Source organism: Heteronotia binoei, chromosome 1 (genome assembly GCF_032191835.1).
Source record: "Heteronotia binoei isolate CCM8104 ecotype False Entrance Well chromosome 1, APGP_CSIRO_Hbin_v1, whole genome shotgun sequence".
Lineage (NCBI taxonomy): Eukaryota > Metazoa > Chordata > Lepidosauria > Squamata > Gekkonidae > Heteronotia > Heteronotia binoei.
In genome coordinates this window covers 141897101-141913712 of record NC_083223.1, presented here as the reverse complement: position 1 = coordinate 141913712, position 16612 = coordinate 141897101, and the positions used below count along the sequence as shown (strand labels likewise).

The following is a 16612-nucleotide window of genomic DNA, read 5'->3' as shown; positions in this document are numbered from 1 at the left end:
CTGACTGTGGATTTGTCATCAAGGTAATTTTTTAAAAAGGGTTCAGTAGAAAATTTCATATTCTTAGCAGGTAGAAACTTAGAGCTCCCACTGAAATATAGATAAAAACTTCCATTTTCAATATGAGCTCATGAGCAATCAGCTACTATGAAACAGAGTTGGAAATGACTGGTGCTTGCACAGAGGACTACCTTTACCTTTTTACTATGAAACTGCAGAGGAGCTAGAGCAAATGAACTGCATGCGTTAGTGATATTAAAACAAGGAAACCTGAAAATTTATTCTCACACATGCAAAAAAGATTTTTTTAATCTGAACATACAACATGCACTGTGCCAGTTTACAAAAAACGGTCACAACTTAAAAGAGAATGAGTAAATCATATGGAATGCACAATGGAACCCAAAGGAACTACTGGTATCTAAATGCAAATGGCTTGGATGAGTTACATGGACAGGAATGAGTCTGCTACATTGTGAGGTGGAGCTACCTGATATCATTTGCACTGCTGACAGGTTTGGGCTGAGTTGAGTCACCACCAATGGGAGCGGGGCGACTAAGAGCAGCGCTGCAATGGTTCCGTACATCACATGGGACACTCCTTGTGCTGCAGCAAGAAGAAAGACTTCAGGAAAAGGATCTGCCTGTGTTCTTAATGGATTTTTTTAAAATACAGTGACTCAGACAGCAGTCTGAAAAATCTTGTGAAAAGTTCCTATCTTTTTTTTTTATCTGCACCATTTTTTGAGTTTTAAACAGATTTAATAGCAAATACAGTTCCCAAATTACTCTCTAAAACTTGCCTGCAACAATGAACCTTGCTGGTTTCCAACATGCAAGAGATAATCCATCCATAAATATCAAAATCAAAATTGAAATAAGCACCTTGCTATTTATGAATAAGAATACACTGTATGTTTAACTTTTAAAGTTATTTTGGACTAATCCTGGAGCAGAAGTCTTGGTGTAGTGTGAAACAGCACTCACATTTCTATGATGCAGAAATGCCACCATATTCAGGTATCTTTCTTAACCTACTCTAGATAGAAGCAGCAACATCAGCGGTAAATACATGCACATATACACACATTACAACCAGAAGAGAACAGCAGTAAAGCAGAACCTTTATTTACTGCATTTCATTTATCTGAGTGTCCTATAGGCAATTAATAAAACTGGCTTTCATCAATAACACTACACTACGCCATTTTCACAAGAATCATTTGTTTCAATGCTTGCGGGAAGATGTTTTTATTACTGCTTCCTCACAGCACCATGGTGCAAGTTGTGTACTTCCAAGGGTTCTCCAGCTGCTCTTACATCTTTCTCAAACCTGCTTTGTAGAAAAGTTTTGAGAAAGATCTGCAGAAAAAGCTGAACTTTTTCAGATCTGCTGAAAAAGTTCAGACTTTCCTGCCCACAATAGCCATTTTTCCTGCCCCTCCCCTCACTGTGGCCATTTCCTTCCCCCACCACAAGAAGACTTTTTTTTCCTAATTGCCAATTTCATATTGTTATGTGAATGTCCAGATTTCACTTTAAAACAAAAGCCTCCAGTCTCTTCCATTATTGAGATATAAGGGGAAATGCAAAACCTGTTTTGATCTTGGGCCAGTCACACATTCTTAATCTAACCTAACCTCACAAAGTTATTGTGTGATAAAATGGAGGAGATGTGAATGACATAAGCTGCTTTGGCTCCCCATTGAGGAGAAAGGTGGGCTATAAATGAAATTAATAATATAGTTGAATATGGAGGAGCAGACTAAAAGTTTAGTGGGTGGTTGGGAAGGAGAGGATGAAGAGGTGAAGGTAAGGGTATGGGGGCTACCAGAAGGTGGGAAAGAATAAAGAGGGTAAGGGAGAGGATACAGGGGATAGTGAAGTACTCCAGACAGCCCCTTGTTGGTTCTCTACTATGTGCCTGGGCCCAGCCTGGCTGGCACTGCATATCTGGGCCTAGCTCAACCATTCACCATATAATTGGGCCTATACTGAACTGGTGACTAGCAGTGCTCCCTCCAAGCTGAGTTAGCATGAGCTAGCTCACAGTTTTTTAGCCTCCAGCTCACACATTTTTGTCTTAGGAAGGATGACCCCAGAGCACAATAATTTATGTGGTAGCTCACAACTTTAATGCCAGTAGCTCACAAAGTAGATTTTTTGCTCACAAGACTCTGCAGCTTAGAGGCAACATTGGTGACCATAACCATGGAACTTGAACCCACTCCAGGGGAGTGGCTGCCAGGTCAGGGAAGGAAGAGGGAAAGCTAAAGACATGGGAAGCAGATAAAGATAGGTTGGCTGGTAAGTGGGAAGTAGTGAGGGAAGCAGGGGAAAGGGAGAGGCTGCAGAAGCTTTTCTAGAAATGGAAAGAGGAAATAGAGTGTGTGTGGCGGGGGGGATGAGATATGCCCCACAAGTCCCAAGCTTATAATAATATATGGATATAACAATATAAAACTGCTTATTTCAAAGAAAAGTGGGAAAGTCTCAGTGTCCCAGGTGATGGCTGCTGCTGGGAGAATGGGACAGGGAAATTCTAGGAAAACCTGCTATGATTGCACTCTTATCAGCAGCCACAATGGTAACCGGAAAACCATACTAGCCTGTTCCCATGTGGAAAACACTTATTACTAAAAGAATTACCGTATACTAGTTTGCAACTAGCATGCTATTCTGTCCTCATGCATAAAATCTGGAAGGATAATCAAGTTGTGGTGGATACTTATGTTGCTCTTTGCCACCTTTTGTTCAAGAGGATGAGGAAGCCAAAGTTATGAATAGAAAAAGAAATCAAGTGATAGTTCCTGAAACAGCTGGGTAGTATTGCAACCACAGCCTTACTGCCTTTTGAAGCTTTCTTTTAAACAAAAGAAAAACAGAAAAGCTAGCTACAGTACTACAGCAGGATATTTAGAAAAGCAAGCATCAAGGAAAACAGATGAAAAACAAATATAAGGAATATTAAACATGGTTCAAGCATGTAAAGGGAGGAGAGAGGAGTGGAGCTGTGTCACTCATCCCTACTGATATCACAGGCACTATCCCATGAGAGCAATCATATTCCACAAAACACGCAACAACGGATACTGCAGGGGAACAATGATCAAAACACTGTAGGCATCAATGCTGGGAAAATGCAAATATCTTCTTTTCCAGAGATAGACTGAAAGGTTCAAAATGATAAAGCTCCCAAACTGCTTCAGAAACATTTCTCTCTTTCTCTTTCTCAGTTACAAATAATAAGAATTAGATCTGCTCTTAATACCTGAACCCTTCAGGCGTTGGGATGATGAGATGAGGATTTGGGGGATCACTATGGCATCGTGGTACTTTCACAGGACGAGGACTATTCCGATGAATAGCTACAAACAGGAGACAATTCAAATAGCTTAAGAAAACACCCAACACATGCATGCTGCATTGATGCAGGAGCACTGTTTCTGAGGCCCAATTTATGCTTGTTTAAAGTGGCAGCCACTGGGGTTTAAATCCATCTTCAGCAAACAGTAACTGGAAAAATTCATGGTGTGTTCGGATTGTCTGTAGCCCAATGTAAGTGAGGTTTAAAAAAATAAGCCAGGTCATCTACCACCCAACAGCTGGGAGATGCAGTGAAACATTCTAGACAATAGGCCTGCTAACTAAAATTATAAACACTATTCCCACTTTAAAGATTCTTTCCACTTAGTATAAATATAATATAAGAAAATGAAAACAAAAAAGTTGGTTTAAAAAAGGCTGCCTAAAGCTCAAAAAGTACAAATCAAATTAAGACAAACCCAACTTTGGAAATATAGTCAAAAATAAATATTTGGTTGACTATGAATGTATACTTTCTCAACGAACTTAGATTTGCATGGGTTGAAATTACTCTTCCAATCTACCTTTGATGACCAAATAACTATAGCACAGATTTAATTTCCTTTAGCCAGTGTTTCTTTCACATAGCAGACAAAAGGAACATTCAAATTTGCGATATATAATGAGAATACACATCTGTTAATGTGACTGGAAAATCTCTCTTTATTTTCACGCTCACCACTGTAGCTGAACAGTAATTTTATAATAAAATAAACTTATTCGCTTATAGACTTTCTGCAGGCGAAGCCACAGTTCACTGGCCAGACTTAATACAATTTACCAGCCAAATGTAGCGGTCTATCAGGAATTTGCTGTTTTTACACTTTGCCACAATTCCAAAGAGGTAGAAGTAGAATTTTAAAAGTACTTGTAAAATCACTATACACAGCTGATGGGTGGTATGTGGCTGGATGGGTCACACACTGTACAGGCCTAACTTAAAGTACAGGTGGAAAAGATATTACACAAAGACCAATACCCACCCAGTGTATTAGAGAACTGACCTACATGAGGATGGTGGTAGAAAGTGCCATCAAGTTGCAACTGACTTGTGGCAACTCTGTAGGGCTTTCAAGGCAAGAGAAGAACAGAGGTGGTTTGCCATTGCTTGCCTCCACATCACACCCCTGTTATTCCTTGGAGGTCTCCCATGCAAGTACTACCCAGGGCCAACCCTGCTTAGCTTCCAAAGTCAGATGAGACTGGGCCACCCATGTGAGTATACAGGGACATCTTTTATGGTAACTTAAAACTTTCAGATTAACAAATTCACTTTTTACCTAAAACACTTACATTTCTATAAACTACAGCTGTAAAGTTCCAGAGGAAAAAACTGTAGCTGTTGCCTTACCAAGGTACAAACCTGTAACAGGACTGTGAGGCTTTCCAATTACATGGCCAATACATTCATTCATCAAAGCTTGTAAACTCTGGAAAACACAAAGTAAGAAGTGCTGAAACAATAAATGCCACAGGACTGTATCTTTAATCAGTATGTATCAGTCAAGAATAGTGAACGCTGATGAACCCTTAAGAGAGCCTTTCTTTCCCTGTAGGATGGTCTCAAGCACAGCCAATGGAGGTCAATACTGGCTAACTTAAATGTAAGAATGGTTGAGGACTTACCAAGAAGTCATCTTCAGGCAGCGCTGAAATAAAAGCTGGCTCAATGGCTTGAAGAAAATCAAAACCTTGTGTTGCCCACCTGTTGATCAGAAGGATGTTATTCATTAGCCAAAATGCTTATAGAAGAAAATTTAGAGAGAACCTATCCCTGTTACCATGCTACACAAAAATCTCCTCTAAACATTATGCAACTATAAAACAAAGCCAACTGAAGGTTCTGTCCTCTGAAGCTATATGTGCGTGCTTATTCATAGAGAACACTATATTCACATTCAGACATCATACTCCTCAACATACTGTTGGGAGGCAGGACAGGTGGAAGACAGTGCCTGCAATCTTCCCCCCACTAGCACTACAGCACCTGCACTCCTTCCCCGCCCCAGCACAGCAGGGAAGCATGAAAATGGCACTTGCACTTCTCCCCACCATGCTGTTTTCTTCCCACTGCCACCTCCCAGCACCACAGGAGGAGTGAGATCGATGCATGCCATTTTCCACTTCCCCACTCTCTGTGGCATGGGGTGGATGGAGGTCAGGAGCTATCTTTCTGCCTCCCCATGGAAGGGGCTGCAGGCTTGGGCATCCAAAACCCTTGGGCCAACCCTGATTAACCAAAACTAAACATCTCCGGACTATAAATACCTGCTGAATCATTAGAGAGTCTCAGAGAGTGAGTGAAACTCTTGATTGGTTCAATAAATCTACTGATTAATATTCTGTAAAAAGCACTGATTATTTAATGTAGCTTATGTCAATAAGAGATTACTTCTGCCTCCAACTATGAATGGTTCAACAATGTGGCAAGCATCAATTCTAGGCTTATTTTCTGGTCATAAAAATTAACTTACTCCAAATGAATTTATACTTCCATGAAATATTAGGATTACCTCTGACGTCCAGAATTTCTTAATATTCATTCCTAAAACATCACTAAACATGACTTCTATGTTAAGTTTTACTATGCTAAAGTCCATATTATGACATTTTGAATAAAATTCTTCAGAGTGATTCAAGGCAGCAATATTGTTCTGTGTTTGTAGCATGCAAGATCTCAATGAAAAGAATAGGAAAGAAAACACTACGTAATCATTACCTTGGTCTGGTGCCTCGACCACTCTCACATTTAGTAAGTACATAATTCATCCACTTTCTTGCAAAACTGATATACCGGTCTCCAATTTTCTGTCTGAATTCTCCTGACATTAGACGAATGACTTCTTTATGGTACTGTAATATATCACAATTAAAGTTAAGGTTGTCCTGTACCATTTTTTTTTACCTCTTCTGAGTTCTGTGCCCTGATCTACAAGCTAAAGGGCAATGCAAAGCACAATGCAGCTACATAAAAAAGTTGAGTAATGCTGTAGAATGTGTTTGTAAAAAACTGCATTCAAAACCCGTTATCTATAGAAAAATGAGGAAACCTGTGTCTTCTTTGTAGATCTAATATAAGAGCAGGCGCTGTCAAGGGTTCCTTTTGCACAGTTACCAATCAGAAGGTACGTCAGAAGCCCCAGCACAAAGAACAAAGATATGAGAACAGTTTGAGTGATTCAGTGCATTCTTCTTTTCTTCAAGCAACTGCTTCAGAAGTGCAATAACCTAGCTCCCAAGTTGCTAACCATTATGAACAATTACTGAAATATTATTTCTTTTTTTCTGAAGAAAGTTAAACATTTTCAATCCTATGGAAATGAGGCAAGAGATTTGCTTGTACGTACCTCAAAACCAAAATTGTAACACTGAATCATGGCTTCCCGATAATATTGCTGCAATGTGGCAGATTCTGACTCATCCACTTCAGCATCAAATTCAGATGTGAACATGCGATCAACTCTGTCAATTGCACTGCTTATCTTATTGCACAGCTGCAAAGCATCACTCTGGAAAAGAGGGGGGAAAGCAGCTGAAATATTATTGTGTCAGGATTTTAAAATAATCCAAAATGGATAGTTTTTAGTATTTTTACAAACAACAAAATGAGTCCTGCTGGGCTGTAAAGACCAAAATGAATTGTGGCATGGGAGAAAAGAAAAATTCAAATGGAAATGCTAGAAATTTTAGGAGAACTCTGAGAATCCCATATTAAATATTTCCTCTTTGGAATGAGTAAAATATTTTAAAAGACAAATTTTACTAACTGATAACATGTAATATGAAGGTTTTAGTGTTTGTTTTACCGACACCATTGGAAAATAATCCCAGTGTATACCATCAATACACACAATATTTTCTAGGATACATCTTCAAAGACATACAAGGATGCTCCTAAAATTCTGTTGATGTCTCCTCCAAATCTAAAGCACTTTGGCTTCAGAAAATTCATTGATGACTTCTAGAAATCTGAAGTATTCTGGCAGCCTTATCTCTGGTATTTTGTTTGGCAAAAATCTCAGAGGCAAGGCTGGGAGAATACTTCATATTTCTAAGAGTCATCATGACTTTGCAGGAGCTAGGCACTTTTGTTAACAACTCTACAGTAGTCTTTAACCTTGCGCATCTTACTTCCCACCAATTGCTATCAAAGAACCTGAATTCCACTGTAACAGAGACCCCTTTTTCTCAAGGACATTTATATGTTTACAGACATTCTATTATTACATTCATCATTTACAGTAAAAATGGATGAACGTTGGCAGTAATTTCTACTACTATGGCTTTACACCACAAGCACTCAAAATAATCATTCCATCAGTAGTTAAAATTGTAATTCTGTTGTATATAAATATTACTGCTGTAGTAACTGTAAAAACTCCATTTATGCATATAAAGCTTACTACAAATGATCTTTTACTGTTTATATTTGTGAAAAATAGAATTCAGTAACTCATTTCATATTTTGTAGTAATAAGCTACTTAGAACATTCCTTAAGATGATGAAGGTGAGTACCTTCAACTGCTGCAACGCTTTGGCAACAACTGGTTGGCTGGATGTTTGCTCCTGATGCAAAGAGACCAACCCTTCAAGGGACTGCTGGAAAGTTTTTCTCTGGTTCACAAGATGAACGGGCTGCATGACTACAAGGAGGAGGTTGTCAATCTAGGATATACAAAGTTACATTACCCTGAAGGTGCTGCCAAAAACAAGCTCTCAAAGTTATTATCCTGGAAAAGTGAATTCAAATGTGATTGTTCTGAAATGTAAAGTAATTTCTACATTCAAAATAAAAAGTAGATGTTATTGCTTTTCTTCCAACAAAATGGCTAACTTTTTGAACAATTCCTACAATTATAATTCTATATTTTCTTATGATCTCCCTGCAATAGCCATCCTGGTCAATTATGTGACATTCCATGTGCAGAAATGGATCCCTGTACGTGGTTTGACTGTCACTGTATGCAGAAGGGACTGCTATCTAGTGCAGGTGGAAATCTACTGCCTCCAAGTATTCTAGTTGAACACATGGTTCTGGCCCAAACTGCTGGGGAGTGAAGTCAGTCCAAGCACACACTCAGCAAATAATCAAGGGGAAAAGGCCCAAAAATCACAAACAAACAAAAAAAAATTACTGTTGTGCAGTGCCACCCTAAGAAGAGTTGCCCACTTAAGTTAGTCACTAAATTATTATAATTTCAAACGTGAAGTAAAAGGCTTTTGGAAGAAAAGCCTTCAGGAGCCTGCAATTTCAAATTTTACCTGAAGAAATGAAATTAATATTCAATTAGTTCTACAGGAAGTTGTTCAGAACAGACCCATGTTCTGGAAAGGACCATGCACAATAAAAACATGCATAATAAAAACACCCTAGTAAAAGGCACATCTCTGCTATGGAAGCTCAAAAGCTGACCATGGGTCAGTCACATACTCTCAGCTAAGCTATCCAACCACCCCAAGGCTGCAGTCAGGATAAAATAAAAAGTGGATAATGTTGTAAGTCACCCATTGAGGAGAATAATAGAATATAAATGAAATAAATTTCAATTTCTCCCTCTCCTCTCTCACATATACTCAGCAAAGAAAGCTTGGAGACTTGACATTTTTGTCTAAAGACAAGAGAAATCAATGAGAATGGTAACAAAGGTGCCAGAGGCTCTATAATTCTATGGTACCTTGATTTACATTATTCTTAAAACCCACACAATATAGAAAAACAGCATCAGAATTTTTGCAAACTAAACCCATTTAAGAGTGTGCAAGAATAGACAACAGCAAATAGAAAGCCAAATTCCCAAGTACCCTGAATATTGTATTAATACTTGAATTATGATCTAACTGTGAAAAACAGAACATCTCTTAAATGTTTGTAATCCATAAATCAGAAGTCCAGCAACTGGTTACTAATACAGAAAATACTTGCCTGCATATTTTTCAGTGTATCGATTGTTTCCACCTGAGGCATTAGTTTGACAAGCTGTCCTTCCCATTTGCTCCAGCTGTCATTGCCTTCATGACCTTTATCACTGTACTTAGTCATCAGCAAGAAGGGTTCACCTGCAACTTCATCCGAGTCTTTTGAACAATCCTTTCCTGCAGCAGCATTAAGCAGTTGCAAGATAACAGACTTCTCTCCTGCAAGACTTTCTTGCACAAAGATTTGTACATTTTCAAGTCCAGGGATCTGCACCTGAAGAAAGAATATGGCTCAAATTATTAGCACCTAGAAATGTCCTAATCCTCACCCATGAGATTTCAGAGAGGAAAGAGAATTTTCTTCAAGCATAAAGTGGCCCCCATGGGAAAAAGAACAGTACAAATGATTTTTTTTCATTCCCTTCAGAAATACTGAGATCATGCATTGAGAGAGAAGACAGTTTCCCAAGGATCTGGCAGTGAGAAAGCTCATGCTGCTTTGACACTGAAGCTGTACTGTCCTTGGAAATACATTCCCTTCTGCTGAATCCTGCACAATACATGAATACCAACTCTTATTCATGTCCGTGAATGCTTCTTCTCATATAAACAAACACACAGGAAATCATTCAAAAAGGGAATGCCTGTTAAACTTCAGCAGTGAAGTTGCAATCATGCTACCAAACTGCACTTATATTAATTTCTTTCCCAACATTGCAAAGACAAACTCCCATTCCTTGAAAGCTACTGAGCAAGGGCATGAGACACACATAAAGCAAATCACTATTTGCATGATTGCTTAGTGGCTTTGGCTCATTTTGTTTCCTCATGGTTCAAATTTTTGTGAGAGGATCCAAAGGATCCAGAAAAGTTTGCATCTTTTCTTTAAACACACAGCCACATTTCATCACAAATTCCATACAGAGGGCTGCTGTTCACACCCTGCAATGCAAAAGCTAGTCATAGTTCTCAAGGAAGTATTAATTTGTGTTTTGAGTATACCACTTCAGGCTACAGGGAGGGGATGACACAACTGAATATGCTTCTTTCAGAGGTGAAAATAACTTAATTTTTTTATTGGTACCATTCTCTGTACCAGCTCATACTGGTTAGCTTTCACCCTTAGCCTCCACATAAAAGAAAGAATCCTATAAATGTAGTAAACTGGCACAGCAGCTTTCCATGTACAATGAACTTTTTATATGGAGCAGCATTTACCCATATAAGCCCCAATCTGCAGCCTGAAGTGGTACAATCTATATGACAGGTTCACCAATGCTGTAACAAAACCTACTGAAGGACAAACCACATGAACATATCTGGTATACTTCTGCATTTAATCATTTAAGATTAAGCCCTTGTGCTGATGTTACCTTCATGTACTGTTGTGTTTTCAGGGCACTGAGGATCTCACGCACTGAGGCAGACAATGTGAATTCTGCAGCTATTTCAAGGTCCTAATAATAACAAGATGAGAGAGGCTTTTTTCTCCAGTTGCACTGTTATGATTGTCAAGACAACTGAATTCTAATGGTATTTAGAAACCCTTTCAATTTTTACCTTCCTTAACCTCTTGGCAAAACCAAGAGCCTTGGAGGCTCTTTCTCTAGCTTCATGAAACAGCTCTTTCAGTGCCCGGCTGATCTCTATAACAGACCTCCTATAAAAATGGAACAGAATGCAGTTATTTCAACAGTTTAGTAGGAAAAAATGTTAGACTATATATACAGAAAACAAGATAAAAAATGAACCCATTCAAAATTAACCCAGGACAGCTAAAATGCCCCCATCCTTCTCAGAAATGCAAAATATTAGAGAAACAATACATAATTCTCATGCCTCATGCAACATATAGCACTTGACAGCATCTGTAAACAGCAAGTTTTTTTAAAGCATGCAGATTGTTTCTTTCCCACATTTAAAAATATCTTTATAAGGGACAGTGTATCTTGTATGGCAAACGAAAGACAATGAGATCGGGGAAAAACTCTGAAGATTTGGGAGTACCTGATTTCATCTGAAGCAGCACTATCATCAGCACTGGCCCAAAACTCATCACAACTGTATTGTAAGCCAGAGTCCAAAAAGATTCCTGTTGATTTAAGCAGCACTCCTGCAATGTCACTGCAAGAAAATTGAAATAAATGTTTACTTCTTTAAGTTAAGCACCAAGACTTCTCAATAATTTAAAGAATCATTAATATTAAGAGTATTTTAAAGTGAGGCATACACAAATTAATTCAGGCATACCATTTCCACTTTTACCAACATCAGAAGCATCAGAAAAAGCATCAATTAGGTGTAGCTAATTTCTACATAATATGCACTGGACAAACACAGCATGTACGCAGACCTGTTAAAACGTGAAGTGATGCGCTACAAAATGTCTCCTCCTCACAGATTATATTCCAGGAGTCAAACATTTCATAGATTATCTGATGTTATTAATCAAATCAAATATTACTACAGAGCTGCAGCAGAGTGGCCATGGCCCAGGTAATCTAGGATGTTTTTACCACGCATTTGTTTCTTCATCATTAATTCAATTGTATTATATAGTAAACATGTACAGAACTGCAGTTGAGAAGCCTTGGTCATCCAAGCCATTTACTCTTCACAATGGGAAATCTTTGGGCACAATGACATGGCAGCCCTGCCTACTCTGCGTTACATGTTTGTGTGCTAAAGTGCAGGAAATGAGGCAAAACAAGTATCTTAAAACACATAAATGCTGCCTTTAAAAAAAAAAGGTTTGTAAAAATCAGTGGGAAATTTTATTTGCATTGTCTTTTTTTTAATTAAACTTTTAAAAATGATATACAAGTGCAGTCAAATATTCACAAAATCCTCCCTTCCCCCAGACAAAAGCCTATAATAACACATCTATACCATTATTCTAGGATCAGATCCAGACAGGTGAAGTTCAAGAGGTAGATACAACAAGAAGACAATATGAACAAAATAAAAAACTGCATAATAAACTCCCTACACAGAAAATGCACACCGACAGAGTTCAAAAGAGCTCAGCTTATAGAATGCATGGAATACACAGGGTGAACTAACTTCCCAGAAAAGGAAGGTGAAGGAGAACAAAACAAACAAACAAACAAACAAACAATAAAAGCTGTATTGACAGAATGGAAGTAATTCTCCTGCTAGAGAGACTGCAAAACTCATGCTAGTCCAGCTGCAGCCCCTACTTGAGATGCAGACCACCAGGTACGGAGGACGGACTAGTTCTTCAAGGGCTAAATTGATATACCATCTCTGATATTTTCTTTTTACACTGTTTCTGTAACATTGCAATGCTACTCCTATTGCATTGTTTGTGGAATCCTACTCCTATTGCATTGTTTATGGAATACCTTATGTTGCCTGAATTCATTGTGATCAGCCTTTAGTAGCAATGAGAAAAATTGGCTATAAAATTATTTTTTTAAAAAAAACAACCATGTTTTACCACCAACTTTTTAATTTTGACAAAACAAGTAATCTGAATCCATAAATGCAGCATTTCTAAAAGTCTTAATTCTACCTTTAAAATGAAAAACAACACAAACACTTCCACCAAGAAACAATTTTTAAATAATATCACATGACCAATTAAATTCTAAGCTTAATCTGCATAAGAATAACAGTAATAAAATGTAATACCAGAATAATTTTCCAGCTTGAGCTTCACCTCCTCTTATGTAAGGAGTTATTTCTTTGGTGAAATTCCATTCTTCTTCCAAGAGATTTTTTAAACTATGAGATGCTTGAGGTAACTGCTGTAGCATTTGGATCCAGCTTCGCATATAATCAAAATAAACCTTGAAATAGGAGGACAAACAATTCAAACAATTGTCTTACATTAAGCCCACAAAATGCCAGAGAGTCTGCCTATAATACAATAATGTTTTTAGGCACGGCTTAAAAACAGAAAATACTGGTTAGGCACAGCCTCTGCCCTTCCTCAAACATGATACCAGCCCTGTATGCACACTATTTGGTTCTAGAAACAGTCACAAAAATCAACAAATGCTGAGATCTCAAAATAAAAATAACTGCAGGAATACTCTCTCCTCTTAGAAAAGTCCTTCCAGATGATGGACTGTGAATCCCCCTTAGCTGTATCAGGGGATCATAACTTTTGTTAATCACAAACTACAGTTACGAGAAAATTTATACGATATATCTGGTATTTTCTTTCACCTATCTGTTAATTTTATAGAGGGGATCCAATCCAGATGTACCTACAGTGAGATCCCCTTACGTGGAGAGGTATTTTGCACTAGATATTAAGTATCATTCAGAAGCAAGTACCGCTGGGTTCAATGGAACTTACATCTTGTTGATTATTCCTAAAGCAGTCATAATGACTTTTCCAATATACTGTAACAAAAAATATACACATTCTGCGAACCAATGACAGAGAATGTTGCTGACTGCAATAATCCACGTTTTGAGTAAAACATCTTTAAGCATATTGGCAGAAACTGGCCATTTGTCAATGAAGGCTAGAAATCAGAATTGAGATTCTGCAGACTCTACTTAGCGATCATAACATGGGAATCCCCCATTATCTGCCATACAGCTAAAAAAGAAAAGAGAAAAATGTTACAGGCTAGCAGGGGTAGGGAACAGTGGCTCTCCAGATGTTTTTTGCCTACAACTCCTATCAGCCCCAGCCACTGGCCACGCTGGCTGGGGCTGATGGGAGTTGTAGGCAAAAAACATCTGGAGAGCCACTGTTCCCTACCCCGGGCTAGGGAAACTGTCAGCTAATGAGGATAAAATAAAAAAGATTATAAGATCAAAGTCAGAGGGATTGAACACTTATGAGATATGATCAATTGCTACATACCATTAACATCTTATGCAGGTCCTCCTCGAAAGAATCAATGTTGAGGTTGTTCTTCTGTAAATCATCTAACACCTCACGTAACATAAACTGATAATATTGCTTCATTAGCAGGCCACCTTTCAGGACCTCTTTACACTCTCTCACTAGCTGCAAGGGAACAATCCATAACAGCAATCAATTTGGTGTTTTGCAAAAGTCATGGATTTTAATGGATTCTGTGGTAATCTAGGTCAGCCTGCTCATCCTAGAAGAGGATCATGCAACACATGAAGTACTATAGTAGTGAAGCTGGCTGTACACAGCTGATTAATATTTACAAAAGGGGGAACTTCTGGGACTTGAAGGGGGCATATCACTTCCCTCTCCCTCACTATTTCATCTTTCACTTCCTTGAAAGCACCCACAGCCACTCCCTTTTCCTGTCTCCTTCCCATCCATCAGCCAACCTACGTTTATCCAACTTCCTGCCAGCCTTTCCCTAGGAAAACTATGTTCCAGTTGCATAGTGCCTGCTGAGTGAGACCCATTTGTGGTGGGGGAACCTGAAAAGGCTTGAGGAGGGTACCTCACTTTCTCCTGCATTGCTTCTCCATATTACTACTTCTTCATTTCTTCCTCCTAGAAACACCCATATCCTCACATTTCCCTACTTTGTCTCTTTCAGACCCACCCACAATTCACCATTTATCTGCCTTCCATCTTTCATTTATATCCTACCTTTATTTCATTTATATCCTACCTTTCTGCACAATGGAGACCCAATACAATTTACATAATTCTCCTCCACTCTATTTTGTTCTCATAACCTTGTAAGGCAAGTTAGGCTGAGAATGTGTAACTAGCCCAATGTCACCCAGTTAGTTTCCGCAGCAGAATTGGGATTCAGGGTCTCAGTCTTTAATTCTAACCACTACATTGCACTGCCTTTTGGGGGGTATTTGTTGCAGATCAATAGCAAGCAGCTAGATCAAAGTGAGTTAAGCAATTCACGTGGTATCAAGTTGCTTATGATTGCTACTAGGGGTGTGCATTCAGATTTACCTGAACTGAAAATATACCTGAAAAAGACCTTATCTGTATTTTCAGGTACATTTTGGCTTCCCAAATGTATTCAAGATTTTCAGGAGGACCAGAAAAAAAATCCTGAAAACTGAGCTACCGAGCAGAGACCCTGCCGAGTCTGCAAGGAGAACTCTCCATACAGGATTAGTTTCTGGATGGGCTCTTTGGGGCAGTCCAGCCTAAACTTGGCCGCCCAGCAGAGCCCCATCTGAGGAGAATTGTTTGGCAGGCTGTTGGGCAGTTCAGTCTAAACTGGGTTGCCTAGCTCCTGGGCGGGCCCTGTTGGCCAGTCCAATCCAAACTAGACTGATCAGCTGGGCTCCAATGGGAGAACTCTTCCCATTGGATCAGCTTCTTGATGAGCTCTTTTGGACAGTCCTCTCAACTTTTTTTAGTGGCTTTGCCAATGCCCCCTCCCCCGCACTCCAAACATTTTTCAGTTCAGGCCTACTGCTCCCCCCCCCCCATTCAGTATTTCTGAAAAATCCCAGATCCGAATACTTTACTGGTATTGGAATCTTTTCCAGGAATCCCATATTTTCCTGGGTCTAATACACTCAAAAAAAAAAAAAAAACAAGAAAAAAATTGCACACCCCTAGTTGCCATTAGGCTGGCTGCAATCAGCCCTCCACAAAAGGCCAAACAGCCCCATCCTCTACCTTTTACTGACACAAACGAAGCAGATATCAAACCTGGAATGCTGACTGAACTTTTGTGATTTAACAGCAACAGCTCCTGAGAGCCTGTTTATTAAAGCTACAGGTGCTCTGTTTATCATTCTTGAGTGTGATTTTGTAACTGCCCAGTGTATTTTTAATTGCTTTTTAGATTATATATTTTCCTGCAAACCTGAGGCATTTGCCAGGTTTGCTGAAAAGTCAGTCTTTGGTCCTTCACGCATCCAGTCTCTAGATTTAAGTAGCCAATTTGCCTATTAGTATACAGATGATTTCCGCAAATTTTGTCAAGCATTTTGCAAGGCTTCTCTCATTCATCCTCACAACAATCGTAAGACATAGGGGTCACCTTTAATGGAAACTGAAAGAACAATGACCAGTACTAGAAACTGAACCCAACTAGCCCAGGCTCAAATCCCATAGACTATCCTATAGCCTACTGCATTAAAAAAAACCTGTAAAACTTTTCTTCACGTTTTTATCTCATTGAAATCTAGGAAATGTAGGTAAAGAGGGATTAAGGTTTGTTCTTTGAATGAAAGCTGTGGGTACAAAATTTAAGAAGTAGCCGGTACACTAACTTCTCAGAGGCCATCTGTGGCCTTTAAATAAAAAGCAGAACAGAATCAATAGCTTCACATGGTAAAGTGGCTCTCTGCATAATTCAGACTGGGCCCTTCTGGGCAGGAAAATCTTTTCTTGCTTTCTTATAATTCAATCAAACTGCTGAAACAGGGTGAGAT

The 16612-nt window shown here is 38.9% G+C and overlaps 1 protein-coding gene across 4 annotated transcripts in view; it reads right to left on the bottom strand.

Moving 5' to 3' along the window:
* MAP3K4 (mitogen-activated protein kinase kinase kinase 4) overlaps nucleotides 1-16612 on the bottom strand; it is a 98824-nt gene that overhangs the window by 39104 nt on the left and 43108 nt on the right. The window contains exons 5-17 of one of the 4 annotated variants that reach the window (XM_060241877.1): nucleotides 14130-14276; nucleotides 12938-13095; nucleotides 11291-11407; nucleotides 10844-10943; nucleotides 10657-10740; nucleotides 9291-9557; nucleotides 7883-8032; nucleotides 6714-6875; nucleotides 6086-6219; nucleotides 4993-5071; nucleotides 4718-4796; nucleotides 3272-3368; nucleotides 491-607 (exon numbers count right to left, since the gene is read on the bottom strand). In XM_060241877.1, coding sequence (XP_060097860.1) covers nucleotides 491-607; nucleotides 3272-3368; nucleotides 4718-4796; nucleotides 4993-5071; nucleotides 6086-6219; nucleotides 6714-6875; nucleotides 7883-8032; nucleotides 9291-9557; nucleotides 10657-10740; nucleotides 10844-10943; nucleotides 11291-11407; nucleotides 12938-13095; nucleotides 14130-14276 — 1691 coding nt within the window. The remainder of the gene's footprint in view (nucleotides 1-490; nucleotides 608-3271; nucleotides 3369-4717; nucleotides 4797-4992; nucleotides 5072-6085; nucleotides 6220-6713; nucleotides 6876-7882; nucleotides 8033-9290; nucleotides 9558-10656; nucleotides 10741-10843; nucleotides 10944-11290; nucleotides 11408-12937; nucleotides 13096-14129; nucleotides 14277-16612) is intronic. The other 3 variants (XM_060241885.1, XM_060241894.1, XM_060241902.1) reach the window with 3 other exon arrangements.